The sequence below is a fragment of the Brettanomyces nanus genome, chromosome 4 (assembly GCF_011074865.1).
Source record: "Brettanomyces nanus chromosome 4, complete sequence".
Taxonomy (NCBI): Eukaryota; Fungi; Ascomycota; class Pichiomycetes; order Pichiales; family Pichiaceae; genus Brettanomyces; species Brettanomyces nanus.
Window position 1 is genome coordinate 887001 of NC_052377.1, and position 16035 is coordinate 903035.

Consider the following 16035-nt stretch of genomic DNA (forward strand, 5'->3'; position numbering starts at 1 on the left):
TCAAAAAGTTACATATCTGACTATGACCTCATCAGCAGTGTTACTTCAGAAAGAGCTGAAGGACTTATCAAAAAACCAGCCATACTTCTATCTTCGATTAGAGAATGATAATATATATCTCTGGGACGTGGGGCTCTACATATCGAACCCTGATTCTAAGTACAATGGAGCGTTTCTCAAGGCACAGATGAGATTCCCGACAAACTATCCATTTGTTCCGCCATCGTTCCGGTTTACTCCATCCATATACCACCCAAATATCTACGCGGATGGCCGTGTTTGCATTTCCATTTTGCATGAGGCTGGCAATGTTTACAGTGACGAGCCTTCCAATGAAAACTGGAGCCCGGCTCAGTGTGTTGAGTCTATAATGTTGTCAATTTTGTCCATTTTGGATGACCCAAATATTAATTCACCCGCAAACGTGGATGCCTCGAAGCTTTACAGAGATGATAGAAATGCTTATAATCGCAAAGTTGCCAAAGATGTTGAGCGTTCTCGTGAGGATATGCCTGACGATTTCAGGATACCTAATCCGGACGATATCAAGGCAAAAGATTATGAGGAAGAGTGGTTTTATGACGAGGATGATGAAGACGACGATGATGATGATGACGATGATGATGACGATGACCATAGCTTTTACGACGATGATGATGTTGAGATGAGCGAAGATTATGGAGATATCGATAATGAGAAGAAGCACTGAAAGGATAGAATACCTTCCCCATGTTTATTGATTCATTTGTTTTATCCTCGCCGCGTCTCGCATTAATTCATTCATTTATCTACCCCGCGTATGAATTACATACGCTAATGCATCAGGTAGTACTGTTCCTCATCTACAGATTTGTTTAGGACCCGGGTATTGTTTTCATTTCTTGGTATAAAATAAAGAAAATTTAAAATAAATTCCTCATGGAAAACCACAAGGTGTTGAACAAGAGAACGTAAATAAAAGATATAAAGAGTTTCACTTAGACAATAGTGCACAAGTCAGACCCATGGTAGAAGTTGTCGTGAACGTAGTTCCAGAAGTAGTTGAAGTCGGCGTCGTCCTGGGATGGAGCTTCAGTAGTGGTATTCTTGTTGGCAGAGACTTTAGAGTTCATTTTGAGTATTCAGATATTGTAGTATTGGATAATAAAAGATACATATGATAGGTCTCAATAATAGAGGGAATATACAGCTTCTTTTATAGTTGACTATAGAGCTTTACTACTTATCTGTCTGGCCGTATGCTCAGTCTGAAAAGTAAATCCTCCAACTCATTGGGTTGGCCCAATTAGGAAATAAACTGTGAGGATTTATAGTCCTTAAAACATGAGGGTTTTTCAATGTATTGAATTGGCCAAAAGGAGTGGAAATTACGTTAATACAAAAATACAAACCATGAAATTCATGCATGATAAGAAGAGTATGCCTCGATTGTTTCAGCATATTGTAATCGACTATTGAGGATATTAGAGCAAATACTAGAATAATAAATACTATAATTGTGAAACTCAGAAATTGACTAGCGTTTCAGAAAACAACTACTTTTCTATCGGTGAACGAATCAAGATTCATCTGCTTTCGCAAAGCACTCACCATTCCATCAGGACCGCAAACAAAAATGTCACTATCTTTCCAGATGGTCTTCTCAAGTAAGTCGGGATTTATACGGCCCACCACTGTGCTTGGAGTAGCAGGGGTGTTTTCTCGGTCAACCACATATGTGACCAAAAATCTGTTTGAATACTGTTCGTGAAGTGCATCTAGTTCCTTCTTGAAGATTATATCATCCATAGACTTATTGGCAAAGATAAGATTCACCCTGCTGTCAGGTTTCTCGGTCATCAAGTAATTCAATACGGAATAGAGAGGAGTGATTCCAGAGCCACCTGCAATCAAATTAACTGAGCTTATTGTGGAAAGATCGACAGATCTTCCTGGTTTAGGACCGCGGAATTTCACCATATCCCCTGGTAAAAGGGTGTGCATAGCACCACTGGCACCTTGCGAGTTGAGCATTTTGATTGCGAAAACAAGATGATGTTGGTCTCCCGGTGTATAAATAGGAGAGTAAGGTCTCATTAAAAGCTTTCCTGTCTTGGAATGTTTGATACTAGCAAGAACAGCACTGCCGGGCTTAAGTCCCGAAGACTCATAATTCTTTGGTAATTCGAACTTGAGCATCTTGACATCGGGAGTTATACTTTTGGTGCTAATCAACTTCATTCTAACACCAGATAGATATGATGGGAAAGCTGTCATACCATCCTGAGAAAATGAAGCTGGCTTTCCCCAATAAAATCTGTGAAGAGCCTTGAAACCAAGAAAACCAACAAGTCCTAACCCTGCAAGACGGAGAAGAGGATTGCCACGGCCAAAACGGTAACCAAGCTTTGTCCTGTAGCATGAAGAAGCGGCTCGATGAGCGTATCGTAACTGATCTCCTTGTTTATGAGCGAACGGATAACGAAAGAACGGTGGACCATAAAGCATAGTTGGTATTTTCCGTGATTCTGAATAGCAAACACAGGTACACTGGATTGGACCAAGAAGACAATAGTGGATGCATATGGTGTACTTATATAGTACTCTTCTCAGAAATCGAATGAGTATAATTGTTCGCTAATCCCCAATTGATATTATCTCCTTTTAAAGCCGAATTATGGTCTGGAAATATGCGCATATCTCGGATATAAAACCTAAGAGCGATCATGGCGGAGAAGACAAATTATCAGGTGTTTGAAAAGTAGATCACTGGAAGCAGTGGCATAGGAATGGATCATCAGTTTTTTTTGCTACTTTCTATTATTATATTATAGTTAGAACATTAAGCAAAATGTATACCAACGTTATGGAAGGCGTAGAGAAGCTTAAGAAAGTCAGTTTCATCCATTTTGGATGCCCTTTGTAAACTGTAGTTAGTTTCCTCAAGGACCTTGACAACATTACTCTTCACTAACGCTGCCGTATCTTCATTGCTACTGACAGTAACCATTTCTCCATTTTTCTCCGCCATATAGGCCATATATCTCCCGTAATTCTCCTCCAAGATGCTCAATATCTTACGATTTTTAAACACGGATCCTAGCGTCTTATTCTTTCTATTAAAACAAAATCTGAGTAAGCCATCCCATTCATTGAAATCAATATTTGGCCTTGGAATCTTGGGTATTAACTTCACCACGGACGATTCAACCTTAGGTGGAGGTCTAAAATTATTTTTTCCCACCTTCATAACATGTTTGACGTTGGCCCACATCTGAGAATTAGCACTTAATCTATTATACAATGCATCCCCAGGTCTAGCGGTCAAGTTCATGGCGAACTCCCTCTGGAACATAAGCACGGCTATTCTCGGTGGTCTAATCATACTAAGTAGCTTGAATACAATACCAGATGAAATTTGGTAAGGCGTGTTCGATATGCAAACGTCAAAATACGGTAGTTCTTTTAACTTCATAAAATCTCCCATGATAATCTCCAACTTCTTTTCAGAGGGTTTTCCTTGAACTCGTTTAGTTAACTCAGCTGCCATTCGAGGATCAACTTCCACTGCAAACACTTTTCTTGCCTTTTCCATGATTCTAACGGTTAAATTACCAGTACCAGGGCCAATCTCAAGAACCACATCTGAGGGTCTAATCTCGGCCTTATCAACGATACCTTGTGCAATCAGAGGATTTTTAAGTATATGTTGGCCGAGCTCAGTATTAAATTTAAACACTCTGTTTATTTGACCCGTGGCTGAAGGATCAGGCTTCTTTGAGAAGTGTTTTCTCGACGCCTTGGGCATGATGCTGTATAAAAAGTAAGAGCTACTCTTGTTTAAGTATCAGATCGTTAAGAAGAAAAGAAAAAAGAAAAAATTGTTTGTCAATGGTGATGAGATCGCTCCTTGAATTGGTGTACGGATGCATATTGTAGAGAGAGTATTCAAGCTTTCAAACGTCAACTCATTAGTGGAATCACGCTTGTCATAGGTATGGGTGATCAAATCAAAGTGCCGAGCCCCAAAAAGCCGCAAGTTCACAAATATACCTCTAGGAAACGGCGAGAGATTAATGTCTCCCCTGAGCAGTTAAAGAGAGTCAAGGGATACCAGAAAATGGTTGCTGGGGTGCTATTTATGATTGTTCCGTGCGTGGAGCTTTATAGAAGATTGTATAGAGATGGAGAAAGGAAGATGCAAGAGGGAGAATACAATCCTGTGGATGGAACAATAAAGAAGTACACTGAAGAGGAAAAAATTGGTGCTTTTAAAGGCAGTTGGCTAACACGGATCTTCGGTGAAAAATGACTTCCATCCCCAAATTCATAATGCAGATTCATCCACCCATATATATATATATATAATTATAGTACACACTAGAAATCATTACATGATACAGATCTGAAACGCTGTGTAGAGGTTGATGCACGGTTCCGGAGAGAGCTCTTGGACCTCACCTTCATATTGAGAGAATTTAGCAGTGGATATGAAGGTGTTCTTGGTCTGATGGTTGCATTGGAGGCCGCATATGTGATGTTGCATAGTGCTGTTTTTGGTCTTGAAGGTAACTTCAATTGAGAAGCCTGTGCAAGAATTGAAGACGGAGATTTCGTTCCATTTTTGGTTGAGATATACCTGCCTATCTCTTCCAATCTAGACGGAGGTCTGCAACTATTATCAGGGTGTGCAGTAGAACCAGAATGTAGCGACATTCTGGAGTCCGAACGAAGAATAGAGTTTCTCGATTGGGATCTAACTGGAAGAGGAATTTGGCTCTTACCTCGTTTTGCAGGTGTAGGAATATTTGAAATTTTCGGCGTGGTGTTAGTGGTCAACTTGGCCATCTGAGATTCAATATGCAGCACCGGAAGTGGTACGTACTTTATCAGCTTCGTAGTAGGTGTTCTCGTGGGAAGCATAGATTTTCGTCTTGATCTGATTGAGGGTGTAACAAATGGATTCGGCGATTCGAATACATTTTTCTCTCTCATCGGTGTCCTGGACCCTACGAGATGTGATCTGGCCTGTAAACGAGCTTGGGCTAGCTCTGCTGCATTCTCTTTATCTTCAGCATGCACACCAAGTTCTTTCATTAACTGATCCACGACATCCTTTGAATCTCTTCTCAACTGTGTCTTATCAATATTGGACAATGAACCTATAAAATCCTTACATTCTCTTGGATGTCTGATCGACATTGGCGTCCCTTCGATCATAACAGGCTTCAAGTCCAGCGAATTAATGAATTTTTGACCCTTAAACATTCTTCGACCTGTTGAAGAATCAGAGGAGGAAGTGGAAGAAGTGGACACACTTCTGTTCTTAGATGGTGCCGATTCAGATAGCGCAGCCACTAAGGAATCATACCTATTATTGTAGTCATCATCCTTTATAACACCATCAGCAAGGATGAGGCACAGGTATTCCAAAATAAAGTTGGCATAGTTTAACTGTTCCTTGCTATGACTGCCCTCTAGAATACCTTCAAACTCTTCTGCCAATGAATCAAAAATATGCTTCCATCTGCTGCCTATGATTTGATCTTGAAGTTCGCTTATTTCCGACTCCAGTACTGTGAAATCCCGAATTAGCTTTCGATATGTTCCAACAAGTTCAAGAACGCACGATGGATACTTTTCTTTGGAGATGGCATTGAACATCTTCAATTCTTGGGGAATGTAGGATAGCGATACACTGATGGGATCCATTCTTGTAAGCAACCGAATAAACTGTTTAACGGTAGCTGCCACATCCTTGTCAAATAAGGGTAACTTCATATCGCTAGATCCAACCCCTTCTTTATATGTATGAGCTTGCTGGCTTAAAATTTGGTTTAATGTGATCTTGTACCCATCCTCTTTAATAAATACGTCCATTTGAGTTTTCAACTGTAACACTTCCTCAAAACCAGTAGCTATTTCAGCTTCAATGGAACTCATAATACTGTTCGAAATTTCATTATAGCGTATACCTATCGTAGCAATTGCTTTGAGAATCTGAATACTTTTGTTTGCATCTACGGTGAATTCACATATTGATGATACCGTACTCAATAAGAAATCTATATTGTCTGTACTTGTATCCAATATACGCAATATCGAGTCAGTCAATTGATTTATTGTCTCCAAATTGAAGCACACAATGTTTATTTCTTCATATCCTTTTGAAACCCACATTACCATATTCTGCGTGGAAACTGTGTCTATGTTTTGAACAACTTGTTGCAGCGTATCAGACAGCAGTCTGACGTAGTCTTCAATATGCTTTAAAAATGTACTCAGACTGTCATAGTTCTGTAGTTTCTCAAAAGTGTTGTTTTCAGCTTTTATATCCAACCGATCTTTAAACCGCTTCACTTTGACGGATCCATTTATCAGATCTGCAAGTGATGGTTTCATCTGGGAAGGCTGGAATGCACTATATGGTGTCTGTATTTGCAATTTCTTTGGCTTCTTAAAATCCATAAATAAATAGTTTCATCAAAACCAGATCAAGCAAGCAGATATGTGGGTTAGTATACCTATTGTTTCCCGAATGAGTAGAGGTGTACTACATGCACGGTAGATAGATCACAAAAAAATAGAGCGCTTCAATACCGCGCTTTAGAACGCGCCTTATTTACATGTTTCCGAATATGGGAGTAAACTGAGGAATAAAAAATATGAAATATAATAAGTGATTTCTGTATTAAGATTGAACCACCGCTTGGCTCTCATACATCTCTACAATTTGCTCGCTACTAGTTGCATCTTCGGTGGCCTTATCCGTTCTGATCTGGATAAAGCGGGGAAATCTAAGTGAGATACCTTTATCCCTGTTCCCAAAATAAGAAGCCCCACTTTTATATAAAGGAGATGTGGTCAAATCTGCCACTTTGACTTCAAACACCATGGAAGGTTCAAACCAGACATCGGGTTCAGCATTGGAGTTATCCTTATCATATACGTAAGAAGGCTTGGGCTTTGGTGTTTCTTTGGGCTTCAATTGCTCTGTGAGACTGGCCAATAGCTCTTCACTGAAACCTGTACCGATCTTGCAAATGGACTCGTATTCACCTGTGTCCTGGTTATAAGATGCTAAAAGAAATCCTCCGTACCATCCGGTTCTTTTACCTTTACCAATATAACCACCTATCACGACTAAATCTAGTGAATCTCCCACCCCTTCAAGGTAATCCTTCTTAAGCTTAAGCCAATACTTGGATCTTTTTGAAGGCTCGTAGTGCGACTCTTTTCCAAATAGAGCTTTAATCATTAAACCTTCACATGAGTCATGGACAGATTGGTCTAGAAAGGCAGACATCTCATCGACACTTGTCGAATCCAGTCTCGTAGCAAACTGAAGCTTTTCGGGAATCTCAATCACGTGCTTATCGAGATACTCTCTCCTTTCATTCAAAGGCTTTTGAATTATTGACTCTCCATTGAAGTAAAGAACATCAAAGACAAATAAGCAAACGCGGACTTTGATGTCTTTCTCTTGAACTTCCTTACGCTTTCTGGTGGCCAAAATTTGAAACGGAAGAATCTCATGCGATTCCAGATTCCATGCAACGCATTCAGAATCCAAAATCAAGGACCGAATCTCTGGATTCTTCGCCCGTAATTCATCAATAACTGGAATCAAATCGGGATATCTCTCGGTCATGTTTTCCGAGTTACGAGAATAGACCCTCATACTTCCGTCAGGTAATAGGTGAACTTGTGCACGTTCACCATCATATTTATACTCACAGGTAAACTTACGGTCTTGCAATGTATCCATAATCTCGGTAATGGACTTCGTAGGCTTAGCCAACATCGGCTTCACAGGAATACCAGGCTTGAGGGTGCAATGCTCTGCCACATGGCCAACTCCATACTTCAAGCAGTTATGTATGATCATTTCATAGTTTGGGGTTTGTGCAAATGCCTCTTTAATCTGATCCTGTGCGCGCACCAAAGCATTGAGATCAGCCTCAGACTCAGAATGGTTACCCGTACCACATTCAAACTCCGCGAATGCCTTGGCCAATGCGACAAGAACAGACTTCTCGCCGAAGTTGATTCTCAATTTACCCTCAAGGGATCTCATTAGAAATTTCGCCTCCTGACCTGCACAAGCAGCTAGCATTCTATTGATGATACCTATTTTCCGGGATTGAGAAGAATTACCCGTGGATTTGGCAACTTCCGCCAAATTTTGAAACACCTGATGGATGGTGAGAGGTTTAGGTTTGAACATAATAGGCTGTCTGGATCGAGAAATTTGAGCAACCTTTCCTATGTCCCCAGCCTTATGATAATCATCTTTGATGTGTCTCAGCTCTCTTCCAGTACTTTGAGCCAAAGCTTTAAGCAAAAGAGTTTCTCCCAATCCCAACTCCAAGTCGGGCTCATAGTCCGGTCCTAATCTGTTGATCATGAGATAAGTCACTTCTATGAGATTTTGTTCGGCCACATCCTGATTGACACCCCTTTTTAGTATATCACAGAAAAATTCGGAGGCTATAGCTAAATTCTTCAATCTACCGGTCTCTTCCTCTAATTTTTCAAATACGTCACAAAGAGCTGCGTACTGTACTGGCTTATTTGCAATAATTTTGGAGGAATTTTCAGTTCGATGCACCTCATGATCAATCTGAAGCAAGCTCTTGGCTTCCAATATTTCATTATTGGCCTTGTGGTTCTCGATGTCACCTTCTACCTCCTCATGTTTACTTGTTGTAGTTTCATCTGCAGTTGTCATTTCAACATCTTTGGATCCCTTGCAAGTTTCTAAATCTTCTGTAGTTTCATCGAGTTGAATCTTTTTACTCGTTGGCGATGATGAACGCGAGCTTTGTCTGTCGGTGCTTCCACTTCTGCTTCTGCTTTTACTTATGCTTCTAGTCCTCTTTCTTCCTCCTTTATCTAAACCCTTGTTGAGATTTTCCTTATCATCAGTTGCCTTTACTCCTTTTCCATTGGAGAAAAATCGCATCAACGTTTGCTGATGAGAAGACATGGTAAAATATTTTCCAGTTATGCCTTTGCTGCTATAGAGAGTAGGGTAATTGAAGCAATTGAATATTAATGAACGTCTGAAACACCTTGTTAAAAGCATAGAGAGCTCCTATCAGCAAAAGTAACCAGGGAATCAAAATGTTATGCTAAGACTCTATAGCAAAGCAAAGACCAAGAAAAAAGGAAAAAAAATAGCGACGCGTCAACTGTCGCGTTCACATTTATGGCAGCATCATCCATCAAAAAAGCTGTATAGTATATTAATGAAAACAATTAAATGAAATATTAGATAAGCAACATACGAGAATGTATAAACGAGAGCATGGGACAAAATGATGCCAATAAGTCCTTATCACAAAACATATTGACATACTTTCTTCATTCCATCTCTAGAAAAACATACTATTTGCTGCGTTAAGCACACTCATAAGACTCCCAATTGTCCAAAATGTTCTTTATTTTGTTAGAGTGTGTGAGTTGATAAACGTATTCAAAGTAGTCTTTGGTTATTTGGAACGGTCTGGCAGTCAAATTTGGAATGTATCTTCCAATCAACTCTGCTGGCTTCACAGCAGACTTCGGTATTTTCTTGTTAAGGAATCCTTGGAATGGTTTGACTCCCGAACGTAGATAAGACGAGTGGAAAGGCACAGAGATACCTCTTAATGGAATACAAGAAAAGCCGCGTTTGAGTTCGATTGGCTGTGGCTTTGCCGATGAATCCTTGGAAACCTTATCAACAATCTCTGATAAGTGCTCAGCAACCTTTTCCACAGACATGTGCTCTAAAAGTTTGTCCACATCAATCTTTTGCACCTTGACAATATTCAAAGTGTTTGTCAAAGTGTCCAATGCTCTCAAATCACCAGCAGCAACATACTGTTGGTTCTCCACATTGTAGTTCACGATTTCCAATAACCAGCCTGTCTGCTTGGCGATATGTTCCACAACAAATCTTAACGATGAGTCGCTGAAGTTAGAAGAAACACGTCTTGGGTTCATAGCAATCATACCATAGTTAGATCTTCCAAGACTATCTCTAGGAACGGCAACCTGCATAGTCATACCTCTATAAAAGACAACATCCACAAGAGACTCAATAGGCATAACATTTGCAATAGCAGAAAGAGCAGAGTACTCTCCAAGGGAGTGACCAGCAAACATACACTTCTCTGGAACCAAGCCCTTAGATCTCATATCTTCAAACGCGGCCTTCTCCATTAACGTTAGGGCCGGTTGAGTGAACTGAGTAGCTGACAAAAGACCCGTAGGAGAACGGAATGTGTAAGACGTGGTGTCCTCGTCGATACTCTTAAATATTTTCTCAGACTTCAGATTGCCATCCTCATCAACGTACTCGAACATCATTGAAATATAGTTCTCCCTGACAGAGCGTCCCTTCGGACCTCCAAAGTAAATAGTGAGCTCGTGAGGATTGTTTCTGACGATATCCAAAATGGAAAAACCGTAAGTATCAATGAGATGCTTATCAGCAAGATCCCAGACACCCCGGGCGACTTCAGAATTCTTATATAAATCCATGCCCATACCTTGTTCTTGAGAACCCTGACCTGTAAACACAAATGTGGTGATAGGCTGATCAATTTCTGCTTCACCAGAAAGTACAACTTCGTCTGTTTCAACCTTCTTGGTCACAATTTTGATGATCTTACGTCCATTAATCATACCAACATGTTCCAATGATGTACTCAACTCATCATTAGGTAAAACCATGCCAATGAAATTGGCAGTATAAGCACGAACTCTTGGTGCAACACCATCAGCAGCATACATTTCCACTAGCGATCTGATTGAGGCAGAAGAAAACATACCATGGGTGATAGTACCAGGAAGACCAGCATAAGAGCTGAAGACTCTGGAAACATGAATAGGATTGTAATCACCAGAGACAGCAGCATATGTCTCGTTGGAGCCAGGAGATTTTGTAGATAATGCTTTAGCCAATGGAATGTGATTCTCAAACATAAGAGGCTGCTCAATCGGCCTACCATTACGGGACAAATAGTTGACAACTGGGTTACCAAATGAGTCTCCAGCTTCATATTCAACCTCGGCAACTTTTTTAATCTCCTTCGTAGGAAGTTCATAGCAGACAGCGCCTGTTGTAGAAACATAAGAGAAGACGTCTGCAGAACGAAACTTATAAAGAGAGGTGAGTCTGAAAGTAAGGTCCTTTCCGAGCAAGCTGGTATCATCATCACAATGGAACCAATCCTTAGACTTCAAAACAGCAACATCCTTCTGGGTGGCCAACGTAACCTCAACGGGTGTTTCCACGGTCTTTTTGAAAGTGTTCTCAAAGTCAGTGTACTGGCCACGATAGAAAAAACCAGAAGTCACTTGCATCATCTCAACACCCTCTCTATAAATATGGCCAACAACCTTGACAGTCTTTCCAGTCGGACCATTAACAACAGAGACAATGTTTGCATCGGATGACACTTTATCACCAGCTCTTAAAGGAGAGGCACCGGACAACATTCTATAAGAGTTAGACAAGTGAACAAGCTTAAGAATGTCACCATCCACAGTCTTAGGGAATATAGCCTTCATGATCGCCCGCCAGCCGATGATGATAGCAAAGTCCATTGGGGCAAGTTGAATACGGTCTGCCCTAGGAACAAAGTACTCACAAGAGTTACCAACGGCATGTGTCAATTCAACAATGTCCTTGGACGTTATAGTTGAGGAACCACCGTCAATAGTAGCATCGACAGAGAAGTCTAGGTCAACAGGCGACTTGCATCCAAACCACACCTTCCAGTAAAACTCCTTTATATGGTTGTTACGACCTTTCATTTCTTCACGAATAGGGGCAAAACCGTCAGAAGGATCGTAATCATAGTACAACATGAGAGCCACTGGTCTGCCGTCGCACGTTCTTGACTCGATTAGTCGCAGAGTGATCTTTTTACCAGAAATCGAAACATTAACAACCTCTCTGTGCTTGCCCTTAACAGGTTCCCAAACGCTTATGACAGTAGCCTCTGGAGTGTTAACGTTAGATATCCTGACGATCAGGTTCTTTGACGGAGCGAGAACATTTCTAGTTGGATTCTTAACATGGTTGTATTCCTGGACAACAATCTTAGAAGAAACAAATGCGTGACGCCAAGTATATTTGTCGCCTGAAATAAGTTTAAACCACTTTTCAGCGTCTGGAACGACAGGACCTATAGAATAAGTAGTGTCGTTACCATTCTTGGCGATGGTAACACCTTCAAGTGATTGAATACTGACGGCCTCTTCACACGTAAAGTACTCAACAACTGGAATTCTGGAAGCATCATCATCATACTCATCTTCTAGCAAGCGCTTAATGTGACCATAATGAATGTTATCCAGAATCTCCTTGATGGGTTCGTCCACTTTCTTGGTGTACTGGGTGGCAACAGGACCTTGCAAAATGCAAGTTCTCTGAACATCGCCATCAACAACAGCTTCCAAATCCTCTGATTGCCAGAGTGAGTCCTTCTTAAAAAAGAACTCAAACTTGTCGTCAAGGATAGGAACAAATGGAACCGGCTTCTGAATAGGATTCAAACACATGTTGATGAAGTAATCACAATCCTCAGCCGTGATAATCTGAGAACGGGCCAGTGAATACTTGTCAAAAACAGCAGCGACAGCCTTTTCGGGACTATCTAATTCGGAAAAGTTTTGGATTACTGACGTAGCTGTCTGAGCTGCAAATCTCTCCTCAACACGTCTAAGGAAGGTGCCCACAAATTTTTTAAGAGTAGGATCAATCCAACGTTTGGACGAACGAACATACATTAACTCAACGCAACGCTTAGCTATCTCTTCGTAAGTCATATCCTTCAAATCACAAACACCTTCGTCATTTCTGCCAAACCAAGGCTTTTCGAAGTCCGCGTTCAACTTAGCAATGATATAAGACTTCTGTTTCTGCAGAGCAACAAGCATTTTCGGTTTCGGAAGGGAGAAGATGGTATCATCCATCTCCTTCCAAAACACAACAGCACGAGTGGCAATCTTGTGAATAGGTTCGCCCATCTCTGACTTAACAGTTAAGATGCCACCAGTCGGTTTGACATAGGTGGACTCCCACTCAGAGTCTGGAACACCAGGGCAAGAAGCAATAGCTTCTTTAGCAGCTGGTGAAGTATGAGCCTCTTTGGCAGTCATTACACGAGAGCCGAACAAGACACCATCAAATGGCATCTCAGGGTAGTTGAACCTCTTGGACCAAGAGCCTGTTAAGTAAGGGTAAGTATCGTCAGCAGATCCAAAACCTGAACCGGCAACAAGAACAATGTTGGAACAACGTCTGATCTTACCATACATCTGCAACATTGGCTGGTGGAAGTCTTCGAAAGAGTGGTGACCACCTCCACGGCCACCGGTCCATTGCAAAACAATGGGGAAGTTAGGGTAAGCCTTTGCAATCGTGATACATTGAGCAACAGCATCAACAGAGCCGGGTTTGAGGCCTAAGTGAGTTAAGTGCAAAGTTTCGATGTACTCAGATGCCACCTCCAAAGAAGGAACACCGGCACCAATTGTCAACGACTGAATAGGGAAGCCCTGTTCACGAAGCTCTTTGATCATAGGAATACCCCACTGAAGCATTCTCGGATTAACATAGATTAAATTAATGCCAATCCCAGAGCCAGGCTTAATCTGGGATGCAACTTCTTTAAGGGCTCCTTCCATAATAGATTTCGAAAAGTAGCCACCACCGGCAATCTCGATATGGTAACCAGCATTGATAGTAGCAGCAACAAAGTCTGGAGACACTGTAGTCGGGGTCATGCCTGGAACCATTAAAGGTGGGCGGCCTAAAAGACGAGAGAACTTAGTGTCCACGTAAATCTTACCATTCTTAGTCTTGACAAGTCTAGGTTTGTAATTCTCTAGCCAATTAGGAGCAAACTTCAAAGAGCAAGGACGAATATCAAAAAGTTCCTGCTTGAAACCAAATTCACTGTCGTCATCAGAAGCACTAATGGCGCCTGCGACGATAACTCTAACACCAGTACCTTCTTTGTTTCTGTGAGTCAAGACACCCAAACCAGATGCACCACCGGGGCCAAAGTCGGCAATGTGAGTTGCCTTAAAGTCGGTAGCCTCAACCCAGTAGACGGGCAAAGTAGTAATCAAATTAACAGCTCTGACGGCAGCAGAATCGTCAGATAGATCACGTAAGTCTGTTCCATTGTAAGTATCAAAGACCGGAATACCAATATCGGACTGGGGATAAGCAAGTCCGGACTTCTTAAAATCGTCCAAAATCATCTTGTTCGCTGGATTCAACAACTTTGAGTGGAAGGGAGAGGTGATTGGCAAGAAACGAGAAGAAAACTTGAGCTTACGCTGAGAAAATGGAATTCTGGCCTGGTTCAAGCCAGAAGGAGCCTTAGCCTTACGAAGATTTAAGTTTAGACCGTACAACGATTCAGGAGGACCAGTGACGACAAGATTTCGGGCACCATTAACCAAAGATATAGTGATGTGTTTAGCCTCAGGTAGATGGCGGTTGGTATCTGCAACAAACTTCTCGACTTGGTCTATGGTAAGATCTCTGATAGAAAGCATTGGACCAGGTTCACCTTCACCGTTCTCCTCGGAGTCTTTGACCATAGACGGGGCAAGAGATGTTGGAGGATATGTTTGGGTACATCTAACAGCTAAGAAGAAGAGGAACTCAATGGCCTTCATGGACTGAATTTCAAAGGATTCCCAGGAATCGGAAGAGGCAATAGCAAGGGCTGTAACAAGACCTTGAGAGTGGCCAGTCGCACCTTTAAGAATGCTACGTAGCTCTCCAGGATGGATCCCCATCACCTTACAAGTGATAATATAGTGGGAAAGCTGGATGGCACAGATTAGGGGGCAAGAAACTGGAATAGAAAGTAGTAGTTGCGAGCCGGGTGTGGCAGAAGGATCTTCGAGCCAGTTAACAAGATCAAAACCATGAGTGTAGACCTTATCGGTTCCCGGTGTAGAAGAAATCAGTGATTGAACTTTATTCTCAACTTTGACAAGAAATTCGGCAATGAGGCCATGGTAAACGGTGTAAATCTCTCTCAATTCTTCAAAATAGTCCTCGGTGTTACCTTGTCCACCAAAAATTGCGTATATGTCAGCTTTCGAGTTGATTGCAGCGTTGAAAAGAGCAGATTTAGGAGCAGCCTTAACTTGAACGCCGAAAGAGCTATCTAAAAATACTTTGGCCAAGTAATAGTTCTTTATCAAGTTGTTTTGCACCTTGACAAGAGAGGTTGGTTGTTCATCATCAGCCAATGCATGGGCAACAAATGCATGAATGTCTTGACCACGAAGGAAACGGGTCTCAAACTCGCCAAGAATCAACTTTGCTGCATCCTCCTTCTCGGAGTCAATGCTGTTGGACTCAACTACATAACCAAGGAACTTCATTAACAACTCGGCCTTGGTGGAAGGCTCATCGTCACCTGCAAAGCCATCAGTAGGCTCAGGTAAGGACTTGTAAAAACCAGATGTGAGTTGCTGATAGAAAAGATAATTTTCCTGTGGGGTTAAGATGGTGGTCTCTATAGATCCGTGGTTGACGACCAGGGGTCTATTAACGGTCATGATGGTGGGATAAAATTAGTTGGATGCAGAAATAGTGTGCAGATCTTGAACCTTGAAAAAAATTCAAAACTTAGGTGAACCCAAATAGAGTGTGATAAGTGCTAAGTGGGTAAGGTTAGGATTCACGGAAGCCAAAATAGTTTGATAGTTCTTGGAAAAGATAGGGAAAGAAAGATGACGTATAACCTGAAATAAGAACGTTTCTGTTGTATCTATCTCCGTTTCTTGATTGTAGATCAAGGTGAAAAGGATAAGAGAAGTGGTTGAAAACGGGACAAGATTTAAGATCAGACTACCTTAACCGTACAGGTGGGAAAAAAAATAAAAAAAAAGTAGGCCTCCGTGTCACAATGCAAAATACGAACTTACTTCTGAAAAATGCTCAACAAACCTACAATTGAGCCCGGCAAGTTAAGGGACTGTGGTGGATGCAGGCAGTGCAAATGCAGTTTGGGTTTAATTTTTTTT

The 16035-nt window shown here is 41.4% G+C and overlaps 7 protein-coding genes across 7 annotated transcripts; 2 read left to right on the top strand and 5 right to left on the bottom strand.

Moving 5' to 3' along the window:
* Window positions 1-22: 22 nt before the first annotated feature.
* FOA43_003638 (uncharacterized protein) lies at window positions 23-709 on the top strand (the record flags this gene model as incomplete). Its single annotated transcript, XM_038923889.1, has 1 exon — window positions 23-709. The coding sequence occupies one exon, from the start codon at window positions 23-25 to the stop codon at window positions 707-709; it is 687 nt and encodes a 228-aa protein (XP_038779817.1).
* An 815-nt stretch (window positions 710-1524) lies between these two features.
* FOA43_003639 (uncharacterized protein) lies at window positions 1525-2487 on the bottom strand (the record flags this gene model as incomplete). The annotated part of the gene is made up of 1 exon (XM_038923890.1): window positions 1525-2487. One exon carries the CDS (start codon window positions 2485-2487, stop codon window positions 1525-1527), a length of 963 nt encoding a protein of 320 aa, XP_038779818.1.
* A 334-nt stretch (window positions 2488-2821) lies between these two features.
* DIM1 (Dimethyladenosine transferase) lies at window positions 2822-3787 on the bottom strand (the record flags this gene model as incomplete). Its single annotated transcript, XM_038923891.1, has 1 exon — window positions 2822-3787. The coding sequence occupies one exon, from the start codon at window positions 3785-3787 to the stop codon at window positions 2822-2824; it is 966 nt and encodes a 321-aa protein (XP_038779819.1).
* A 189-nt stretch (window positions 3788-3976) lies between these two features.
* Window positions 3977-4561, top strand: FOA43_003641 (uncharacterized protein; the record flags this gene model as incomplete). The annotated part of the gene is made up of 2 exons (XM_038923892.1): window positions 3977-4244; window positions 4401-4561. 2 exons carry the CDS (start codon window positions 3977-3979, stop codon window positions 4559-4561), a joined length of 429 nt encoding a protein of 142 aa, XP_038779820.1.
* A 273-nt stretch (window positions 4562-4834) lies between these two features.
* Window positions 4835-6381, bottom strand: FOA43_003642 (uncharacterized protein; the record flags this gene model as incomplete). Its single annotated transcript, XM_038923893.1, has 2 exons — window positions 4835-4888; window positions 4960-6381. The coding sequence occupies 2 exons, from the start codon at window positions 6379-6381 to the stop codon at window positions 4835-4837; spliced, it is 1476 nt and encodes a 491-aa protein (XP_038779821.1).
* Window positions 6382-6670: 289 nt separating this feature from the next.
* Window positions 6671-9349, bottom strand: FOA43_003643 (uncharacterized protein; the record flags this gene model as incomplete). The annotated part of the gene is made up of 2 exons (XM_038923894.1): window positions 6671-8770; window positions 9341-9349. The coding sequence occupies 2 exons, from the start codon at window positions 9347-9349 to the stop codon at window positions 6671-6673; spliced, it is 2109 nt and encodes a 702-aa protein (XP_038779822.1).
* A 32-nt stretch (window positions 9350-9381) lies between these two features.
* Window positions 9382-15567, bottom strand: FAS1 (beta subunit of fatty acid synthetase; the record flags this gene model as incomplete). The annotated part of the gene is made up of 1 exon (XM_038923895.1): window positions 9382-15567. The coding sequence occupies one exon, from the start codon at window positions 15565-15567 to the stop codon at window positions 9382-9384; it is 6186 nt and encodes a 2061-aa protein (XP_038779823.1).
* Between the last annotated feature and the right edge of the window lie 468 nt (window positions 15568-16035).